At 37.5% G+C, this 19688-nt stretch overlaps 2 protein-coding genes across 3 annotated transcripts; one reads left to right on the forward strand and one right to left on the reverse strand.

Annotated features, from left to right (window-relative positions):
* The first annotated feature begins 3785 nt into the window (after positions 1–3785).
* LOC110884468 (sulfoquinovosyl transferase SQD2) lies at positions 3786–8788 on the forward strand. Of its 2 annotated transcripts, none has more exons than XM_022132177.2 (11): positions 3786–4277; positions 5557–5623; positions 5791–5861; positions 6332–6449; positions 6535–6608; positions 6695–6750; positions 7039–7122; positions 7194–7281; positions 7794–7871; positions 7975–8031; positions 8115–8788. In XM_022132177.2, the coding sequence occupies exons 1-11, from the start codon at positions 3952–3954 to the stop codon at positions 8617–8619; spliced, it is 1524 nt and encodes a 507-aa protein (XP_021987869.1). In that variant the 5' UTR covers positions 3786–3951; the 3' UTR covers positions 8620–8788. The 2 variants fall into 2 exon arrangements, with proteins under 2 accessions (XP_021987869.1, XP_035834858.1); XM_035978965.1 differs by having other exon boundaries at positions 7194–7275.
* A 2361-nt stretch (positions 8789–11149) lies between these two features.
* LOC110884467 (pentatricopeptide repeat-containing protein At1g25360) lies at positions 11150–14167 on the reverse strand. Its single transcript, XM_022132176.2, has one exon. It carries the CDS (start codon positions 14011–14013, stop codon positions 11602–11604), a length of 2412 nt encoding a protein of 803 aa, XP_021987868.1. The 5' UTR covers positions 14014–14167; the 3' UTR covers positions 11150–11601.
* Positions 14168–19688: the final 5521 nt, after the last annotated feature.

Raw genomic sequence — 19688 nt, forward strand, 5'->3', positions numbered from 1 at the left:
TTCACGATGTATAATCATGATCCGATTAACATCAAGAATTCAGTTATGTTTATATTTATATGTTTTATAGTATAGTTATAATATTAACCTAAAACTAAGTCCATTATAGATATCATAGATTATCATGTAAGTCAAGCATGGAGGTTTAACCTCTTTGTATGATTCACCACTACACAAATCATCACAAGGATGATTCAGAGGGTCATGAATAACAAGAATTAAAACTAACTAATGCATGCTCAAGTGACCAAGTAAATCCTAACCCGGGTGAACCAACACGACATGGAAAGGTAATCCTAAGTGTTGGAGGCTAGGCGGGGCTATGTTACTTTGATACTAGGAAGTCACTTGAGTGTTTATACACAAGTTCACAAGTGAAGGAGTGAAACTAGATTGGAAAGCCCAAGCTCACATGGTTCACACTTCACAAGTCACAAGTTCATCATATGAAAGATGATGAATTGTGCTTGCTTTCAACACTTGGATTATGACATGTATGAACTGAAAATAAAGAGTTTTTGAACTCATAACTTGATGGAAATCACCTCAACACAAACCCACAACTATAGGCTAAGTTGTGAGCTTGGTGGGTACAAGATTCCACCAAGTTTTAGCAAAGAGCAAAAAAAAAAAAAAAAAAAACACATGAACATTGAACAAAAACAAAAAGTTTAGAGGTGTTTGCACCTCTTAAACTCATAAGAATCTATTCCTAACAAGTCTCATAACCTTAGATAGGTTCAAGAACAAGTAGGCACAAGATAACATCAAGAAAACATAGTTTTATGAAAGCATAACAAGTATTCTTCCAAAACAGAAAGTTTGGACCTTAAAATGGTGTTGTTCCACCTTAGATTACCTTGGCAATCTTGTGGAAATACTCCTAGAGGTGTTCCAAGCTTTATAGAAGAAGAAATGGTGAGAAAAAGTATAAGAAAATGAAGTTACAACAACATGAACAAAATCAGAAAATATAACTCACTTTGGACCTCAAATATGTTGAGGTTTCACCTTAGTTTGCAATGGCAAACTTGTGAAAACCTTCCTAGAGGTTATCTAAGTGATATAGAAGAAGGAATGAACAAGTTTGAAGAAGGAAGTGAGCTAGAACTCACTTTTAAAACCCTTAAACTTTCTGCTCAAAATTAGTGAATTTGGAGGATTTTAGAGGGGATTTGAGAGTGTTTAAACGGTTTGGAAAGTGTAAATGAGAGTGGGAATGTGTCTATTTATAATGGGGAATTAGGGTTGGTGTTTAAGAGTGTAATTAAGTGAGTGGGTTGGGAGTTAGAGGCCAAAATCGGACCAATCCGAGAGCTGGCTGATGCTGGGCACGGATCGCAACCCATTGCGGGTCGCGAAGGCCAAGGGGACTCCGGCCGCGGGTCACGGCGCTAAGCTGCCGAACCAACTTTCACTTTTTGTCATTTCTGGCCCTTGTGGTTTGTTGTTTGACATACAATGAAGTAATTAATGTATATGTAAGTTATATTTAGGTATCAATTATGTATATAATGCATATATGACACATATTCAAGTATTCATCAGACATAAGGATGTAGGTTCAAATCTCGTAATTGTATAACCATGTATTTGAATGTTTAAAATCACGTATCCATGATAATTGTTTGCAAATATAACACGCGTTTACGAGAATCACAAATTATGTATCAAGTGTGTGAATGGATTAATCGTATAAGCAAGCATGAATACGCAATGTATAACTCATATGAATAATCAATTTTATTATGATCGAAGTCTCGGTTTACAACGATTTGAAACGAAAGTACGATTACAGGAGAATCAAGTTTCCAAAAATATAAGACAAGCTTTCTAAATACGGAAAGTTACAAAAAGCGAGGTGTTACACACACCTCCACAACCCCGTTCATCACATGTACCATTTTGTATTTCCAAAACTTAACCTCTAATGGTCCATTTCTGAACTAAGAGAGGCGCTTATTCTTCTCAGCTTCCCATCTATCCCTAGCCCAATCATTCTTATGGTTTACCCATCTCCAATCTTGCATAAACAACCGATCATCTACATATGGAATGGAGCTAATTTGTTGCCACTTAACCATCCTCATACCGGATGGGGAGGACCCTTCACTAGAAGATTTGCTTCTTTTTCGGCTTACCATCTACAAGACCACAAATAACACAATCATCACCACAATAGAAGTTCAAACCAACTCAAACCCTAGGCATATACTATGACGTTGAAACCTTATTTTTTTTATTTGGATTTAAAAACAGTCGTTTAAACTTTTCAAGTAGTAAATTTCATTATCCAAATATCAAGTTTTATGTTCAATTATTATGTTCATAAAAATTCAACAAGTTTCAACATCACCTCTATGCCTATTCATCCAAACAAGTGGGTGTAATCACATCCCCACACTTGTTTGATGCCCAATCCCTACCCAAAACAAGTTTCAACTCAATTTCAAGCATCTAAATCAAGAGTTCATACATAATCAACCTACTATCAACCATCTAAGTTTAAATTTAAGGAAGAAATTGACAAACCATGTACTAGCAATGCTGAAACAAGGAAAGTTCATACCTTTTGGTGTTGTATGGCTAAGGGACCAAGAAGAATGAAATGCAGACAAAATTTGATAAACACCCTACGAAATACGAAAATTGCAGTCCCAAATTCTCACTAACGAGTGAGATTTGATGAAAACTAAGTTGGGGGGTTTGTTGCTCTCGAAAATATAAGTGAGATCGGGTCGCATTTGTAAGCTGAAAACGAACCAGCTCCGGCTGGCTACAGACGTCGCGTCAGCTACGGGTAAAACCCACGTCGGCGACGCATGCCTAATCTCGACAGAGTGGCCGATGAACTAGGCTATTGTCAACTCGCTTTCTTGTAGGGGGATACGGCTACGCCTTAAATGTTTAGTACCATGGTCCATGATTTCCATCGGTTTCTCGATGAAGTGCATGGTCTCATCGATACGTATTTCGTCGAGCAGAATGTGAATGTTTCCTTCAGCTAAGCATTTCTTAAGGTTGGAAACGTGAAACACCGGATGAACATTGTTGAGCTCTTCGGGTAATTCGAGTCTATACGCCACTTGACCAATTCTCTCGAGTGTCTTAAATGGTTCGACGTATCAAGGAGCTAATTTCCTTCTCTTGCCAAAACGGACCACTCTCTTCCAAGGGGATACCTTAAGAAGTACGTGGTCACCAACTTGGAACTCTAAGGGTTTGCGATGCTTATTGGCCCTTGTGGTTATATCACTTTTACCCTTTTAGCCAAAAAAGGAATCTTTTAACATGTGAGCCCCCAACGTCTTTTTTTCTAACTCTTTTGGCTCCTAACACTAACCTCATCCATTTACTTTTAGGGGCCAAAAGAGTTAGAAAAAAAAAACGTTGGGGCCAAAAAGGTTAAAAAAAGACGTTGTGTGTTCAGATGTTAAAAGATTCCTTTTTAATCTAAAAGGGTAAAAATTATATAGCCACAAGGGCCAAAATAGTAATTTATTCTTCTATTTTTATCCATAAAAATAGTAACCCAAGCCAAAAGTCATTGATAAAAAAAAGAGTTAATTACATAGTTAGTCTCTGTGGTTTGCACAAAATAACATACTTAGGTACTAATAATTTAAAATCATCTTCTAGGGTATTAACTTTTCATTTTGTAACGTTTGAAGGTATTAACTTGGACTAGTTCTAGCATATGCTCTTCCGCCAATATGATAAAAAAAAAGTCATTGATAAAAAAAAATAATTAAATAAGATTGATTAGTTCTAGCAAGTTACATCATTCACACGATATGATGTAACCCCCTTTGTACGGGAGCTCCCTCTCGATAGCAAACTAGCATATGCTCTTCCGCCCATATCTTCTTCACCACCAAACCGAATATCCCTTCAATCCACTTCACATAAATCCCCCTTCACTTCCCCATTCCACATGATCTGTTCACCATCATGACAACTTCTTCAATTTCCTTAAACCTAAACCCCCCCTCTCTGTCTTCACCCCCACCATCATCTTCTTCTTCTTCCTCCATTGCTGCAACTTCAAGAATCTCTTGTTTCCACTCTTTTTCAACAAAACCCATATGTTTTACCCCTCAAGCTTTAAACTTTAGACCAAGAACAAGAAAACCCATTTGCAGTTCTTCGGTTAAAGATCCCTTAACAACTGAAGAATTGAGTAAAGAAGATGAAGAGGGTCCCCCTTCTCAGGTTGAATCCGAAGTTACTACTAAACCTAGACGTATTGTTCTCTTTGTTGAGCCCTCTCCCTTTGCGTGAGTCGTCTCTCTTTAATTTTAAATAAATTATTATATCAAATTACGTGTTTTGGTTTCTTGAATTGTTTAATTTGGTTGTTACTAGATAATTTGTTATACCCTTTTAATGTGGATGATTTAGTCATGGATTTTGTAAGATTATGTTATGTAAAATTGAAATGTTTTCAGGACCAGACGTCGGTCGAACGGATGTAAGAACCGGATGATGCTGTAAATATTATAAAAATAAAAAGGGTAAAAAAGACTTTTTTAGTAATAATCCAGTTCAACCTCTAAAAAAACATGTTCAACTGGCCGGTTTTCCGGTCTGACCGGTTTTCAAAACATTGCTAGCAATAAATGGTAGACTGTGATAGAACTTGGTGCATGGGTTTGTGTTTGGATGTGTTTAGGTTACTTGGAGTTGATAATCTTTTCATAGAAGTTTATTAGTACTTGAACTCTGTCTTATTGATAAGTAGTTTTGAGATTATCGTATACGGAAGTAGGTTACTCAAACATTATGCTAATTGATTGTTAGATATATAAGTAATGGATTTGTTGAAATAAAAGTTTCCATGTCAAGTAACAAAGTGTTTTACTTAATTTGATGTGATTATGAATTTATGATTTATGAGTTTGCATATAAAATATCGTCTATGTGCTTCTTCTCAAATTCAAAGGATGCATCATCATTTTCATGCAATTCATAAAAAAACCGACTGCTCAAGATTGCATCGTTTAACAGATGAATTTGCCAGCTCAATTATCTGTGGTTTATGTTTTTCTTGTTTACTTTGAAATAAAATGACAATTGCTAGCTTTACAAAACGTGTTTTTTTATTGATAATGTGTGTCTTTTTTACAGCCAAAACTTTGGAAGCATAGGCCTAAAGTTTCCGGTTGAAAACTGTCTTTTGTATTTATTCAATTCAACTTTGCATGTTTGTTTTTATTTTGGTCCTACAAATGACACTAAAAAATGTTGTTCCTCTTGTCAACTTGAAAACGTGTGTTTAGAAATGCTAATTTTTATTTTGATGTATATAAAAACTTTAGGGTTCTAATAGTGACCGAGACTGAGGTAGTCTTACTTAAAAGAAGCCTCGAACATTGTGTTACATATAGTTTCAAACAATGAAAACATCATGATTTTGTTCCACATAGGCATACCCTGTTATGTGTAACTCATGGAAAATGAAACTGATTTTATCATTTAAATTCCCCAATTTGGAGCCAAATTTGCGGTGTTCGAATGTTTGGTATCCGCTCCCTAATTCCTTTGGGTCGTTTTCAGGTATGTTTCAGGGTACAAGAATCGGTTCCAGAACTTCATTAAATATCTACGTGAGATGGGAGACGAGGTAACTTTGAGATTATGAAGTTACGTTGTTTATTACTTTTAAATACTATGAATCAAGTCTCAAAAACTTGCACATTTTCCCTTCTTTTATAATCCATGTTTCACAGGGTTGTGTAATTTCAACACTATTTTGACCGAGTTCAAATGGTTTCTTTTTCACTTGTGTAGGTGATGGTTGTAACAACTCATGAAGGGGTTCCTCAAGAGTTCCACGGAGCAAAATTGATTGGCTCGCGAAGGTTGGTTTCTTTCAAGATTCGTATATATTAGAGTAAGGTACACGCCACGGATGGTCCCTGTGGTTTACCAAAATTTTGGATTATGTCCCTAGATTTTCAAAAGTACACGGATTGTCCCTGGGGTTTGCACTTTGTACGCATTTAGTCCCTAGCCAACAAATCAAAGTTTTGAGCATATCCAAGTTAGGGACTAAATGTGTTACAAAGTGCAAACCATAGGGGACCATCCATGTACTTCTAAAAAGCTAGGGGCCAAATCCAAAATTTTGGTAAACCACATGGAACATCCGTGTACTTTACTCTATATTTTAAATGCTTCCAGCAATTAATTAGATGTCTAAAATGCTCATCAATATTGATAGTAAGTCCACAAATGACGCTAATATCAATATGGAGCATTACTAATATGAAAGTATAGTGCTTTTAATTATACTAACGATTTCTCGTTTTTTTTTCCCTTTCTTGTATAGCTTTCCTTGCCCATGGTACCAAAAGGTGCCACTTTCACTTGCATTGAGTCCCAGAATAATCAACGAGGTTAAACATTTTAAGCCAGACATCATCCATGCATCATCTCCGGGCATTATGGTAAATTTATACTTGTATCTCTCTAATCCTTCAAACATGCATCTTGTGTTATGTTAGTAACATATATTTTGCTGTGAATTATTAGGTTTTCGGTGCACTCGCTATCGCCAAAATGTTGTGTGTTCCTATCGTTATGTCATATCACACACACGTGCCTGTGTAAGCAAACTTATATCTGTAAATTCGTAGTTTACAAAAAGAGGTTTGACTATTAGTCAAACTTATAATTTCTATTTTTCATGCAGTTACATACCAAGATACACATTTAGCTGGCTAGTTAAGCCTATGTGGTTAGTTATAAGTACGTGTTAACTCTTCCTCAATGTCGATCCATTTACGAATGTGTTGAATCGGGTCATTTGATATCTCAAACGGGTCGAAAGTCTTCGCGCTTGCATTTTTAATGCGTAAGATCTTCCAAATCGTTTGGTTCAGAAAAATAGATCATCATTGCATTACTATTATTTTCTAATCATATTCGACAAACTAGTTCATAACAATCTTCACTTGATAGACCCGTGGATTGACCCGACCCGTTTCGACCCGCACAAAAGTTGACTCATTTTGACATGTTACCAAACCCTCCCAGAGTTTCTTCATAGGGCAGCTGATCTCACATTAGTGCCATCGGCTGCAATTGCAAAGGATCTCCGACAAGCACGAGTGACAGCCGGTAATTCTTGGCTAAATTAAATGTCGTATATTTCAATCACAAATTCTAAAGGGTATTCTTGCCATTTTCAGCTAATAAAATCCGTCTATGGAACAAGGGCGTCGATTCAGAAAGTTTCCATCCCAGATTCCGTTCTCATGAAATGCGAGTTAGGTTAACGTATGAATTTGTTTTTTACATTCTCATTTCACCTCACCCTCTAATTTAGTCACTAAACTTTTAAAAGATCACTCGATCGTTATAAGACCAACCAAGTTTTGTCACATTATCTTTCGGGTCGAAATTAAAATAATCAATTTTGAAAAGTAAATTGGTTTTAAGAGTAAACTACATGGATGGTCATTGTGGTTTAACAAAATTTTGTATTTGGTCCCTGGCTTTCTAGAAGTACACGGATGGTCCCTGTGGTTTGCACTTTGTAACGCATTTAGTTCCCAACCAACAAATCTAAACGTTTTAGCATGTCCAAGTTAGGGACTGAATGTGTTACAAAGTACAAACCACAAGGACCGTCCATGTACTTTTGGAAAAAGCTGGAGACTAAATGCATTACAAAGTGCAATCCACAGGGACCATCTGTGTACTTTTGAAAAGTTAGGGACCAAATCCAAAATTTTGGTAAACCACAGGGACTATCCGTGTACTTTACTCTTGGTATTTTTAATAAACAGGAATGGTGAACCAGACCGGCCATTGATAGTACATGTTGGGCGTATTGGTGTCGAGAAGAGCTTAGATTTCCTTAAAGGGTAATTATAATTTTTTTATTATAAATTATAATATTCATAAACATTAAGTGAATTCTCTATCACGTGTTTATTGGTTGTCGATTTTCCGTTTTTCATCATGTAGTGTAATGGAAAAGATCCCAGAAGCAAGGATAGCTTTCATTGGTGACGGTCCGTATAGGTAACTTCTAAATGACCATTTTACCCTTCGAGGAGCCGCACCTTTAGTCCCAACTGACCCGCCCGTTTTACTATTTTTGGCAGGGAAGATTTAGAGAAACTATTTGAAGGCATGCCAGTTGTATTCACGGGAATGTTACAAGGCGAAGAGTTATCTCAAGCATACGCGAGTGGTGATGTTTTTGTAATGCCATCGGAATCCGAAACCCTCGGGTTTGTCGTGTTGGAAGCCATGTCATCGGGGCTGCCCGTGGTAGCTGCCCGAGCTGGCGGTATACCCGATATTATCCCCGAAGAACAAGAGGGAAAAACTGGGTATCTCTACACTCCTGGAGATCTTGATGACTGCTTAAACAAACTGGTCCCGCTCTTACACGATGCCAAGTTACGGGAAAGTATCGGGCAGGCTGCCCGAATGGAAATGGAGAAGTTTGATTGGCGGGCAGCCACGAAAGTTATTCGTAACCAACAGTATAATGCTGCGATATGGTTTTGGAGGAAGAAAAGAGCGCAGCTACTGAAACCGTTGCAATGGATGGTAAAACTGTTAACACCCACACATAGGAAGTTGGTAGCAGGTGATTTGTGATTTAATGATTTATGATGTGTTAACTGTTAATGATTTTATTGATTATGATAATTTATATGATACTATGATAGTATGATGTGGACTGTGGAGTATTAGAACTTCATTAAGTGACCCGGCCCGGCCCATTACGTATATTGAAATGAAAACATCAGAGATACTTTAATAAGAATTGAATGACCCGCCCCATTGTGTATGTTGAGATAATTAGGGATGAACATTTGATACCGGTACCGTACTGTACTGATCATCTTCGGTACGGTACCTATTTTTCCCACTTTTTGGGTCCGTTCGGTACGGTACCTACTTTTCCCACTTTTTGGCTCCGTTCGGTACGGTACCGAAGCGGTACTATTTTCGGTGCTGGTACCCTCTTTTCTCATTTTTTGGTACCGGTGCTGGTTCGGTATCAGATCGATACTATGCTCATCCCTAGAGATAATATAGTACCGAACATTTTTTATACGTATGTCAACTAAGAAAGTATTCATGACCCACATAATTTCATTTACTATTGCAACAAAAATACATAAATCTTTATTGTAAACTTTCTTGAGCAAATCATTTATTTGCTCAATAAACAAATAGATTCTAAATACACAAATCATACTCATTTCTTCATTCTCTTTTCTAACATTTTGGAAGATTTTTCGAAGGTGGCAATGTCGACTCATTTGGCCTGTTTCAGTTCTCGACTAAAAATGCCATTTTAAGCCTCCAAGTTGTATGCACTTCCAAGCGGCAATGCATAAACCAAACACCTATAATCAATCAAGAGCAAAAATGCGATAAACATGATAACCAACAAAATCAATAATATTATCGTTGAAAATAAATGCTTTACTAGGATTATCCGCTCTGAATCGAATAGCACTAGCAACCCAACCACCTGAAGGCACATTCCACCGGGTCAACCAATTTAAAGTTATTCGGATCCACTTTCGGGTTATAATTGCCTAACCTCTTACCTACTACAAAGAAGTTAAACCTGTGTATTTTGAACATGTAGTGGTGGCAATTCATGTTGGGTTTGAGTTTGTGGGTTGGTATCACCTAAACACGACCCATTCAGTTAATCGTGTCAAAAAAAACTCAACCCTAACCTGGACACGCTTAACCCATGTAACCCGGAGACGACCCACGTAATCCTTCAATGTAAACAGGTCTAGCTTTAGTGCATACATTATTGTATGAAATATCGTTTTTGACCGTAATTACACATCAATTATTTATAAAAATAAAATAAGAATTGTATGACCCGGCCCATTGGGTATGTTGAGATAATTAGGGATGACCATTTGGTACCGGTACCGTACTGTACTGATCATTTTCAGTACCGGTACCTATTTTTCCCACTCTTTGGGTCCGTTCGGTACGGTACCGGTACACTCTTTTCTCATTTTTTGGTACCGGTGTTGGTTCGATACCAGATCGATATTATCTTCATCCCTAGAGATAATATAGTACCGAACATTTTTTATACTTATGTCAACTAAGAAAGTATTCATGACCCACATAATTTCATTTACTATTGCAACAAAAATACATAAATCTATATTGTAAACTTTCTTGAGCAAGTCATTTATTTGCTCAATAAACAAATAGATTCTAAATACACAAATCACACTCATTTCTTCATTCTCTTTTCTAACATTTTGGAAGATTTTTCGAAGGTGGCAAAGTTTCCATTCTCGACTAAAAATGCCATTTTACGCCTCCAAGTCGTATGCACTTCCAAGCGGCAATGCATAAACCAAACACCTATAATCAATCAAGGGCAAAACTACCATAAACATGATAACTAACAAAATCAATAGTATTATCGTTGAAAATAAATGCTTTACTAGGATTATCCAGTCTGAATCGAATAGCACTAGCAACCCAACCACCTGAAGCCACACCAATAGTATTCCTTTCCACCGGATCAACCAAATTAAAGTTATTCGGATCCACTTTCGGGTTATAATTGCCTAACCCCTTACCTAATACAAAGAAGTTAAACCTGTCTATTTTGAACATGTAGTGGTGGCAATTCATGTTGGGTTTGTGCGTTGGTATCACCTAAGGCCATCCGTAGTCATAAAGCCCCTTGTGGGGCGTTATGCGACACGTGTCGTGCCACGTCACACGGGGGCTTTATGGGGCGTTATATCACTAGAGCCCGTAGTCATAAAGCCCCTACCCATCATTACCTATTTAATAATTTTCAATTTTATTAATTAATATAAAAAAGCATGCTTGTTTGTGATTGGTCCATTTTTCAAAATCCTCCCCCCATCAAGCGCTATACATATCACGCCAACCACCATTTTCAAACTCATAAAGCCCCTCCGTAATGGTGTTTGGGCGTTATAGGGGCTTTATAGGGGCTTTATGGCGGTATATGGAGCCCCATTACACATAACCTAAACACGACCCGTTCAGTAAATCGTGTCAAAAAAACTCTATCCGAGTAGCATCTAATATAGCTGTAGATATAGCCTTAAGTATGGCCAGGGCTTGCGTAGGCGTAAATAACTTAAGTGCTTGCAAATTTATCGAGCTTTATTTTGTTTTGTATTTCATTTCATTCATTTTACATATAGATATAGATACATCTCAATGTAAACAAGTCCATGCTGCTAATTGGTTCTGCCAAAATTCAGGTTTCAAAAATTGTTTCTAAGATTCCCTACCTAGACGGAAGCAGGAGTGGCAAAATCCTGATCTCACATGATTCGGTTTTTAAAGAAAAAATATATATATATAAAATCTGACTTCAAAATTGGCGTTTCCACATGATCCAGCTCGTTGAGACCTTTCCGTTCATAACTTATGGGCCCCGTAACTCCACATATAGCCTGAGTTATGCCCTTTTTTAAGTTGGGTCCGTTTCTATCCCCTTTGCCTCGATTAAACTAGTTCAAGTACGAGTCTTCTAACTCTTACATCCGCTTCGTTGTATCACGGAGGCTTAATAACCAAACTAATAAGTATAGTTTCATATCACCAATAATTCCCACAAGAACAATTCCCATCTTTGAAATGATGAAACCGTTTCCCATCTCTTACAACAATCTCTCTCTCCACAACCTGAGACATAAACTTGAACGCGTTATGACAATCGCCACAAATCCTAATGTTCTTGAAAACCCTAACCATGGCTCCGGAAGGAAGCTTTAAAAGCCCGAAAGCAACCGCGAGCTTTTCACTATGAGTAGACAACGCGTACTCCTTTTGCTCGTTCTCCATATCATGCAACACAAACTTCGTATCCGGAACATACCCTAATTTCCTCATTTTCGATACCAATTCCTCAAGATACTTGTACACCTTTTGAACCTCGGGGTGTTTAGTGTCGTCCACCAAAAACACATGAACCATATTGTCAACTTCAATCCAGCTACACGCGGGTTCTTTCTTCACTCCACGAACACGCATCATGTTTCTAATTCTAGAAACATCGGTCCATTTACCCAACGTTGCGTACATATTCGATAGAAGTATATACGTCCCGTCATGATGCGGAATTAGTTCAAACAGTTTCTCCGCAGCTTTGATCCCTAAATCGATGTTTCCATGGATTCTACACCCGCCGAGAAGTGCTTCCCATATCGGTACTCCGGGATCGAACGGCATTTTTTGGATCGTATCTGTCGCTTCGGTGAATCGGCCTGCTCTACAAAGCAAGTCGATTAAACGACCGTAATGATCTTCACCTGGGGTTATGTTGTATAACTCATACATCGAGTTGAAATAGCGTTGACCTTGGTCAACGAGACCCGCGTGGCTACACGAGGAAAGAATTGTGAGGAATGTGATTCGGTCAGGAACGATACCTTCTTTCAGCATTTGTTCGAAAAGATCAACTGCTTGACCACCATGCCCGTGCTGCCCTAAAGCGGCGATCATTGAGTTCCAGGATACCGAATCCAAATAATTCATCGTAAAAAATACAGATTGTGAATCTTGAAGAATGCCGCATCTAGCATACATTGTAATCAATGCATTTGATGCGGATATACTCGACTCAAACCCTGATTGGATAAGTTGAGCATGAAGCTGGCGCCCGTGGTCTAACGATGCAAGAACCGCACATGATATTATCGCACCGGCGAACGAATAATCACACGGTTGACAGTTACATGATCTCATTTGGTTGAAAAGCTTCAAACCCTCTTCACCTAAACCGTTTTGTGCAAAACCGGATATCATAACGCTCCATGTTAACTCGTTTTTTTCTGGGATTTTATCGAAAAATGTCCGGGCTTCTTCGATCCGGCCTACGTCAACATAAGCGGATAAAATGGTATTCCATGAAACAAGGTCCCTCAAAGGCATTTTATCGAAAATTTTCCTTGCATCGTCTAATTTACCACATCTCCAATATAACGCGATCAATGCATTGTTAACGCTAAACAGAAAGTCACGCGATGGGTTTTTTACGGTTCGAGTTATGTAAGCATGCACTTGTTTACCATGTAAGAACAATTTACCAGAAGCACAAGCACCAAGGATACTAGTATAACTAAATTCATCAAACCCGATTTCCAGCAAACACATCTTTCTCGACAATTCAAGTGCGTTAGAAACAAGCCCTTTATGCACGTATCCAGAAATCAACGCATTCCACGCAACTATTAGCTTCTCATTCATACCATCAAAAACTTGTCTAGCACCGTGTAAATCATCGTTTCTTATATACCCTGTGATAATTGTAGTCCAAGATAACTCATCTCTCAGTGGCATTTCATCAAACAGTTTCCGCGCAGCAGCCATTGGCGAACAAGCACACTTAACATACACAGAAATAAGCGCATTAACAACCGACGTGACAAACCCTGTTCCGGATTTCACAACCTCACAATGAAACTGCTGACAATGTGACTCATGCTCCGCTACAAGTGACAGCCCGGACAACACGCTCGTGTAAGTGTAATTATCCGGACGAAAATCATATCTTTTCATCTCACAAAACAGCTTGATCGCAGCGTTACCATCTTCATTATGAGCACAGGCAGTTATCATGGCATTGTAACAAACGGTATCGCGGGTATGTAAAGGAGTTGTATTAAATATTTCCCTTGCCAACTTGAAACCTAAACCATCTCCAGAGGAGGCAGAATATGAATATGCAGTAATGAAGGTGGTTCGTGCAACAACATCTGGTTCAGGAATTTCGTCGAACAGTTGGCGTGCATATGCAATGTTGGACGATTTGCAGTACATGTCCATTAAGCGGTTGAGGATGTGAGATTGTGGCCTGAACCCAGATGCTATCATGTGGGCATGAATCATTCGGACAGTGGAGGACGATGGTGGGGCTTGTTTGGAACATAGTAGGAGTTGTGCGGCGTAGAAGTTGGCCAGTGCGTGTACGGCGTGTGTTGTGCGGGTGAATTCTTTAAGAGCAGCCATACGTATGGGTTGACTGCATCGACTCAGGAGGATTTGGCGGCGCTTCACGGTGTCGCCGTCGCCGGAATCCTCTGTCAATTAGGCGAGTAATTATATAACCTTCTCTTACTTACCGTTGCTGAATTTCGGGGCCAAAGTGCTTTATATATTCTGTTATATATTTGAGGACTACGATGAAATTGAAACTAGATTTCGTATACAAACTAGTTAATGCCGAGTTGGGTGCGATATGGCGAATATTTCTCAACTAATTAAAAAACACTACTATAGTTTTGCTAGAAAAAAAAATCTAAAACGATGGCAAAATCATAATTTTGAGTTCAGGCCAAGACTGTAATTTGTTAGGATTAATGAACGAGTGTTAAGCAGCTCATTGACACAAAAGAAAAATTAAATCAAGTCAACAAATTAAAACAAACACTTCTAAGAATTTGCTAAAAAAACTAAAATGATGGCAATAATGTAATTTTGAACGGAGGGAAAAAATTGTAATTTTTGACTGGGGTAAAATCATAATTTGCCAAAAGATAAAGCGATGGAAATACTGTAACTTTGAACCATATGCAGAATCGTAATTTTAAATAGAGGCAAATTCGTAATTTTTAACTGGGGGTAAAATCGTAACATACCCGGGCCAATGTGGGAGTGCCATGCAGCAGCCTGGCACTATTCCCCCACACACCTTTTAAAGAAACCAAAACGATGGCAATACTGTAATTTTTACCTAAGGGCAAAATTGTAATTTTTGGATGGGGTAAAATCGTAATTTTTCAAAAAATAAAGCTATCTCAATACTGTAATTTTTAACCATGGACAAAACCGTTACTTTAAACATAGGACAAAATCGTAATTTTAAACTTGGGGGTAAAATCGTAATATACCAAACCAATAAAAAAGTGCTAAGTAAATATACAATCAGAAAACAGCAAAAAAAAAAAAAAAAAAAAAAAGTTAAAGGCCACCGCCCTTTTCCTCCACTTGTTGTAAACAACTATTCCCTTATCTTGGTTTTGTTGTTATAGAGAATTGAAACAGTAACTATTTAAAAAGTGTTACATCCAACAAATTATAAAAAAATGGTAAATAATAATCTAAATAATATGAATTATATTGAGTTCCCTACAATTATATAAAATAATAATCTAAATAATATGAATTATATTGAGTTGAGTAAATTACAAAAATCGACTTTTTACGTTGACACTAGATTGCAAAGTGTGTCATTTATCTTCAAAAAAGTACAAAAAACATCCTCGATGTTTGCAAACCCCTACACATTATGTCCATTGTTAAGTGGATGTGAAATGACCTAAATACTGTTATATAAATAACTAAAAAGTTAAAAGAAATATAATTAATATTTAAAAATTTATGTGGGACCCACCACCTACCCCACCCTCTTCATCTTCACCACCGCCACCTTTCACCACTACCACCACCTCACCCCGCCGGAAAAACACAAACCCTTTCGGAACCTCACCATACCCCCCGACTCATAATCATGAAAATGATGAGACTGGTGGTCTAAAGCAAATTCAGCTACAAATACAGGTAAAGATAGTGCATATGAAGTTGGAGCTACAAGCAAAATCACCCCTCTTGGAAGCAGCTTAGACCCAAGTCCTATCGAAATAGGAAACGTAAGTATCTTTTTCAATTATTGATTCATGTTGGGATTGAACCCTACCAGAAGAACATATAATGAAAGCCAAAACCGGATCACTACAGTGGATTAGTCATAAGCAGCTGTCTACATTAAGCTTTCCCCTTGACAGTGACTCCAACATCTGATATGCTCCAAGTACTGCCTTATCAACAACTGCTGATCCTCAATCTACTATTAAGGCAAAGCACTGATGAAGTTTAAAGGCTGAAGCTCAATCTACTGACGGAATCCAAGCACTGCTGAAGAATTAAAGCACTGCTCATTCAAGGTCTGATCATCCTTTGAAGAAAGCACTGTTACTCAAACAACAGTGGTTGACTACATCAGTGGAATGAAGAATCAGTGTTTATACATCAGTGGTTAGAATGCAATCAGTGTCTGTATGGCCAGTTGTTATAGAACAGTAGATAGAGTTTGTTAGATGTCACTTTCATGGTGACGTCAGCTGAGATGCCTCAGTGGTTTGGTTTGTCTATAAATGGAGCAGTACTCTGTACTGTTACATTTGATTGACAGAGTGGGTTTTTTCTCCTCTAGTCTAATCCTTTCATCTTGTGTAATCAACCTTGGAGCATCAGGCTGAGGGGGAGTTTAATTTTTGTAAGCATGCTTTGTAATCTTTTGATTGACTTTGTAATCTTTCGACTAGTGCAAATCATGTGTTTATCAAATCTATTTCTCTCTTTGATTGCGTTTACAAAGTTTGCTGTTCATTTCCACTGCACTTAGTGTTTAAATCATGCAAACAAGCACAATCATGACAGCCTCTGGTCCCAACAATTCAAGGTTTTTTAACAGTTATTATTGGGTTTATATTCACATGTATTTTTGAACATGCATTAGATTCACAACCTGCATCAGCTCCAGGAATGTCTGTAAGATCTGCATTGCTGAAGGAAGAGATTCTTGCTGCGATTATTGACGGGCGTGAAGTTGATGTTTCTTTTGATGAATTCCCGTGTGATTTAAGTTATGAGTGGGGGGGGGGATAGTGGTTGACCGGACATGTTGACGCCGGTGGTGACGACGAGTCGGGGGTATGGTGAGGTTCCAAGAGGGTTTGTGTTTTTTCGGCGGGGTGAGGTGGTGGTGAAAGGTGGAGGTGGCGAAGATTGGGGAAGATGAAGAGGGTGGGATGGGTGGTGGGTTCCACATAAATTTCTAAATATTAATTATATTTCTTTTAACTTTTTAATTATTTATTTAATAGTAAGAGTATTTAGGTCATTTGACACCCACTTAACAATGAAAAATAACTAAGTTAGGGATAAAGGACATAATGTGTAGGGGTTTGCAAACATCGAGTACGTTTTTGTACTTTTTGAAGATAAATGACGCACTTTGCAATCTAGTGTCAACATAAAGGACGCTTTTTGTAATTTACTCTATTGAGTTCCCTATAATTATGACAACAAACAATTAATTCTGTATTTGGATTTTGTTTCCAATGTGTTAATATAATTATTCATAAAGAAAAGTGCTGTTAGCATTCACATATGTGCTAAAATCAATTATCTTGATAAATTTTCATGTGCAAATATAATTTAAAACCGCTACTTTTATGTATGTATTGTTTAGTATGTGCTAATTTAACTTTTATAAATGCTAGGATATGTTCTCACGGTGGTTTGTACAGTAACCAACCCCGTTTGTTTGAATGACTCAAGTTTTTAACCATGCGTAATCGGGCATTATTAGGGCGTGAAGAAGTTTGATATACCGGCCTTCTAGAGGCAGTGGCGAATCCATGATTTTTTTTTACTACGGCTTCATTTTTTTTTGATCAAACTTTCACAACCAAACGTTAAAATTTTGCGCGTCGGCAACACAGAAAGTATATCTGACGCAATATCATGCTGTCTATGGGCTTTCCCAGCTGACGCGACTCGTCGGCGATGCAATTTTAGGTTGTCGCCGATGCGGTTAGTATGTTTCTTCCTGTTTTCCTCGTTTTTCGTGCCCAATTGCTCCTAGCTCCGTCCCGATGCCTCGTAAAGCTCCCGAAATACTCTTTAAACTCCGTAGACCTGCAAAAATACAAATCTTATCACAGTACATCATTCGAAACCCAAATTTGCATAAAAACACAAATTAAAATACTTATAATATTGGACTTTTGGCCACGTATCACATCCCCATACTTATCTTTTGCTTGTCCTCAAGAAAATTCTTCTTTCACTTTCACAAAGGTCGAATAAAAAAGATACACTCCCCATTCTCAAAATTTCAAGTGAAGGTCTAATATCATACCCGGTTCACAATTTTTCACAATCAAAAGATGTATAAATTCTTATGCATCAAATACGCTTAAAAACTCTTCCGTTTGGACCCCCAACCATTTAAAACCAAATTGAAGCCCAAAACTAAACGATCTGTAAGGATCCACGGTTTTGACCATTTTCCGGGTTCCAAACATAAACATTTTCTAAATTAAAGTTGTAGAATATATTGTGATTCAGTAGACTAGAATTTTTCGTAATTTTTCGACATCTTTGAAAATGTAAAACGAAAACAACATAGAAAGCTGTTAAAACTTATATTTTTTAAAAATTAAACGATAAACGATTTACGATTTACCAAGGGTTCTTTTAACCAATACCATCTACAAACACCGTCATAACAAAACCTTAACTAACCACTCATTATTAAGGTTTACTTGTAACCTTTGAGAACACGCAAACTCATCGTTAATCATCAAAGTGAGTACATAGTCCCTTTTTTACATTTTAAACTTTTGGGGTGATTCATATGTTGTAACTATTTTCTTAATGCAATTCAGCTACGTTATGTCATATGTGCTCTTTATGTGTTAAACTTGTGTGGTAAACCAATGTCTATAAACAAGTACATTGATTAACAATGATCAAGCCGACCAGTAGTATATTATAGCGCTACAGGTATGACAACCCATTCCTGCTTCCAACGTGTGTGGGTTCTTGAAGACTCATTGTGGAATGATGAAAACCGAGCTACGTGTTCTAGGATAAACCCTTACTTGTCAACTAAGGTTTGAATGTACCTCTTTTACTTGAAAATCCTTTTGGGGTCTTTCTACTCGGTTAGATAAACCCTTGGATTTCCATGCCAAACCACATCTTGTTGACACAAATTGCTTGGTTATACATATTGTCATAAGAATTGTACTATAACTTCTGCTACATGTTTTTACCATTAACACCTACGTTACTCACCAGCTCTTTGTAGTTGACCCGTATTTTTCACATATGTTTTAGGTGCTAATTCATGATATTATTGAAGTTTGCTTCACATAGGAATGGACTTTTGCCTTAGTTGCTTTAATAAAAAAACAAATACTATGTGATGTTTTGAAACAAGTTGTTTTGTGCCAATTGAGAACAATAAACTTTGGATAATTAATATATCGTAACTTTAATTAGTGCCATATGTTTTGAACAATCTATTTTAAGTGACGACCTGACATTTTCGCCGTCGGTTGGAGTGTTACATGTTTGGACAAGTTTTCGGTGTAATGCTAAAGGAGTCAGAAAACATTGGGTGCGTTGTGTCGGCTACAACAAAGGTGTTGATGCAAAGCGAAACACAAGAGGCCGAGTATTAAGGTGGAAGAACTACGGGCCTTACTTGGTATTCAAGACGTAGGAGGAATTTAACAAGATTGGGGGGGGGGGGGGGTGATTGTTGGAACTAATCTTGTCAATACTCAAAAGTTGGAGGATTTAAATGGTTTATTTTATTTGTATTTTATTTTAGTAGGAGGATTTAGGATTTATACTGGTTTTATATTAATAGGAAGATTTAGGATTTATACTAGTTTTATTATAGTTGGTTTCCTTATAGGAGTAGGTTACTTGTTCTTCAATGGGTTGTTCATTATAAATATGATTATATGTTTAGCGTTTATGTACCTTTAATTTTAATCAAAGAGTTTTTTCTTGTTAAACCTAGGGGCGGACCCACATAGAGTGGGTCAGGGTCACCAGACCTCAATGTTTTTTTTTTTTTAAATTAGTAGATCCGGTATATGAAA

The sequence above is a fragment of the Helianthus annuus genome, chromosome 10 (genome assembly GCF_002127325.2).
Source record: "Helianthus annuus cultivar XRQ/B chromosome 10, HanXRQr2.0-SUNRISE, whole genome shotgun sequence".
NCBI classification, from domain to species: domain Eukaryota; kingdom Viridiplantae; phylum Streptophyta; class Magnoliopsida; order Asterales; family Asteraceae; genus Helianthus; species Helianthus annuus.

What these genes read in the sequence shown, in the direction of transcription:
- LOC110884468 (XM_022132177.2), top strand. Translation starts at nt 3,952, where the DNA reads ATGACAACTTCTTCAATTTCCTTAAACCTAAACCCCCCCTCTCTGTCT. An exon ending in GTTGAGCCCTCTCCCTTTGC is followed by an intron (nt 4,278 to 5,556) that starts GTGAGTCGTCTC and finishes GGTCGTTTTCAG; the next exon opens with GTATGTTTCAGGGTACAAGA. An exon ending in GCCTATGTGGTTAGTTATAA is followed by an intron (nt 6,751 to 7,038) that starts GTACGTGTTAAC and finishes AAACCCTCCCAG; the next exon opens with AGTTTCTTCATAGGGCAGCT.
- LOC110884467 (XM_022132176.2), bottom strand. Translation starts at nt 14,013, where the DNA reads ATGGCTGCTCTTAAAGAATTCACCCGCACAACACACGCCGTACACGCA.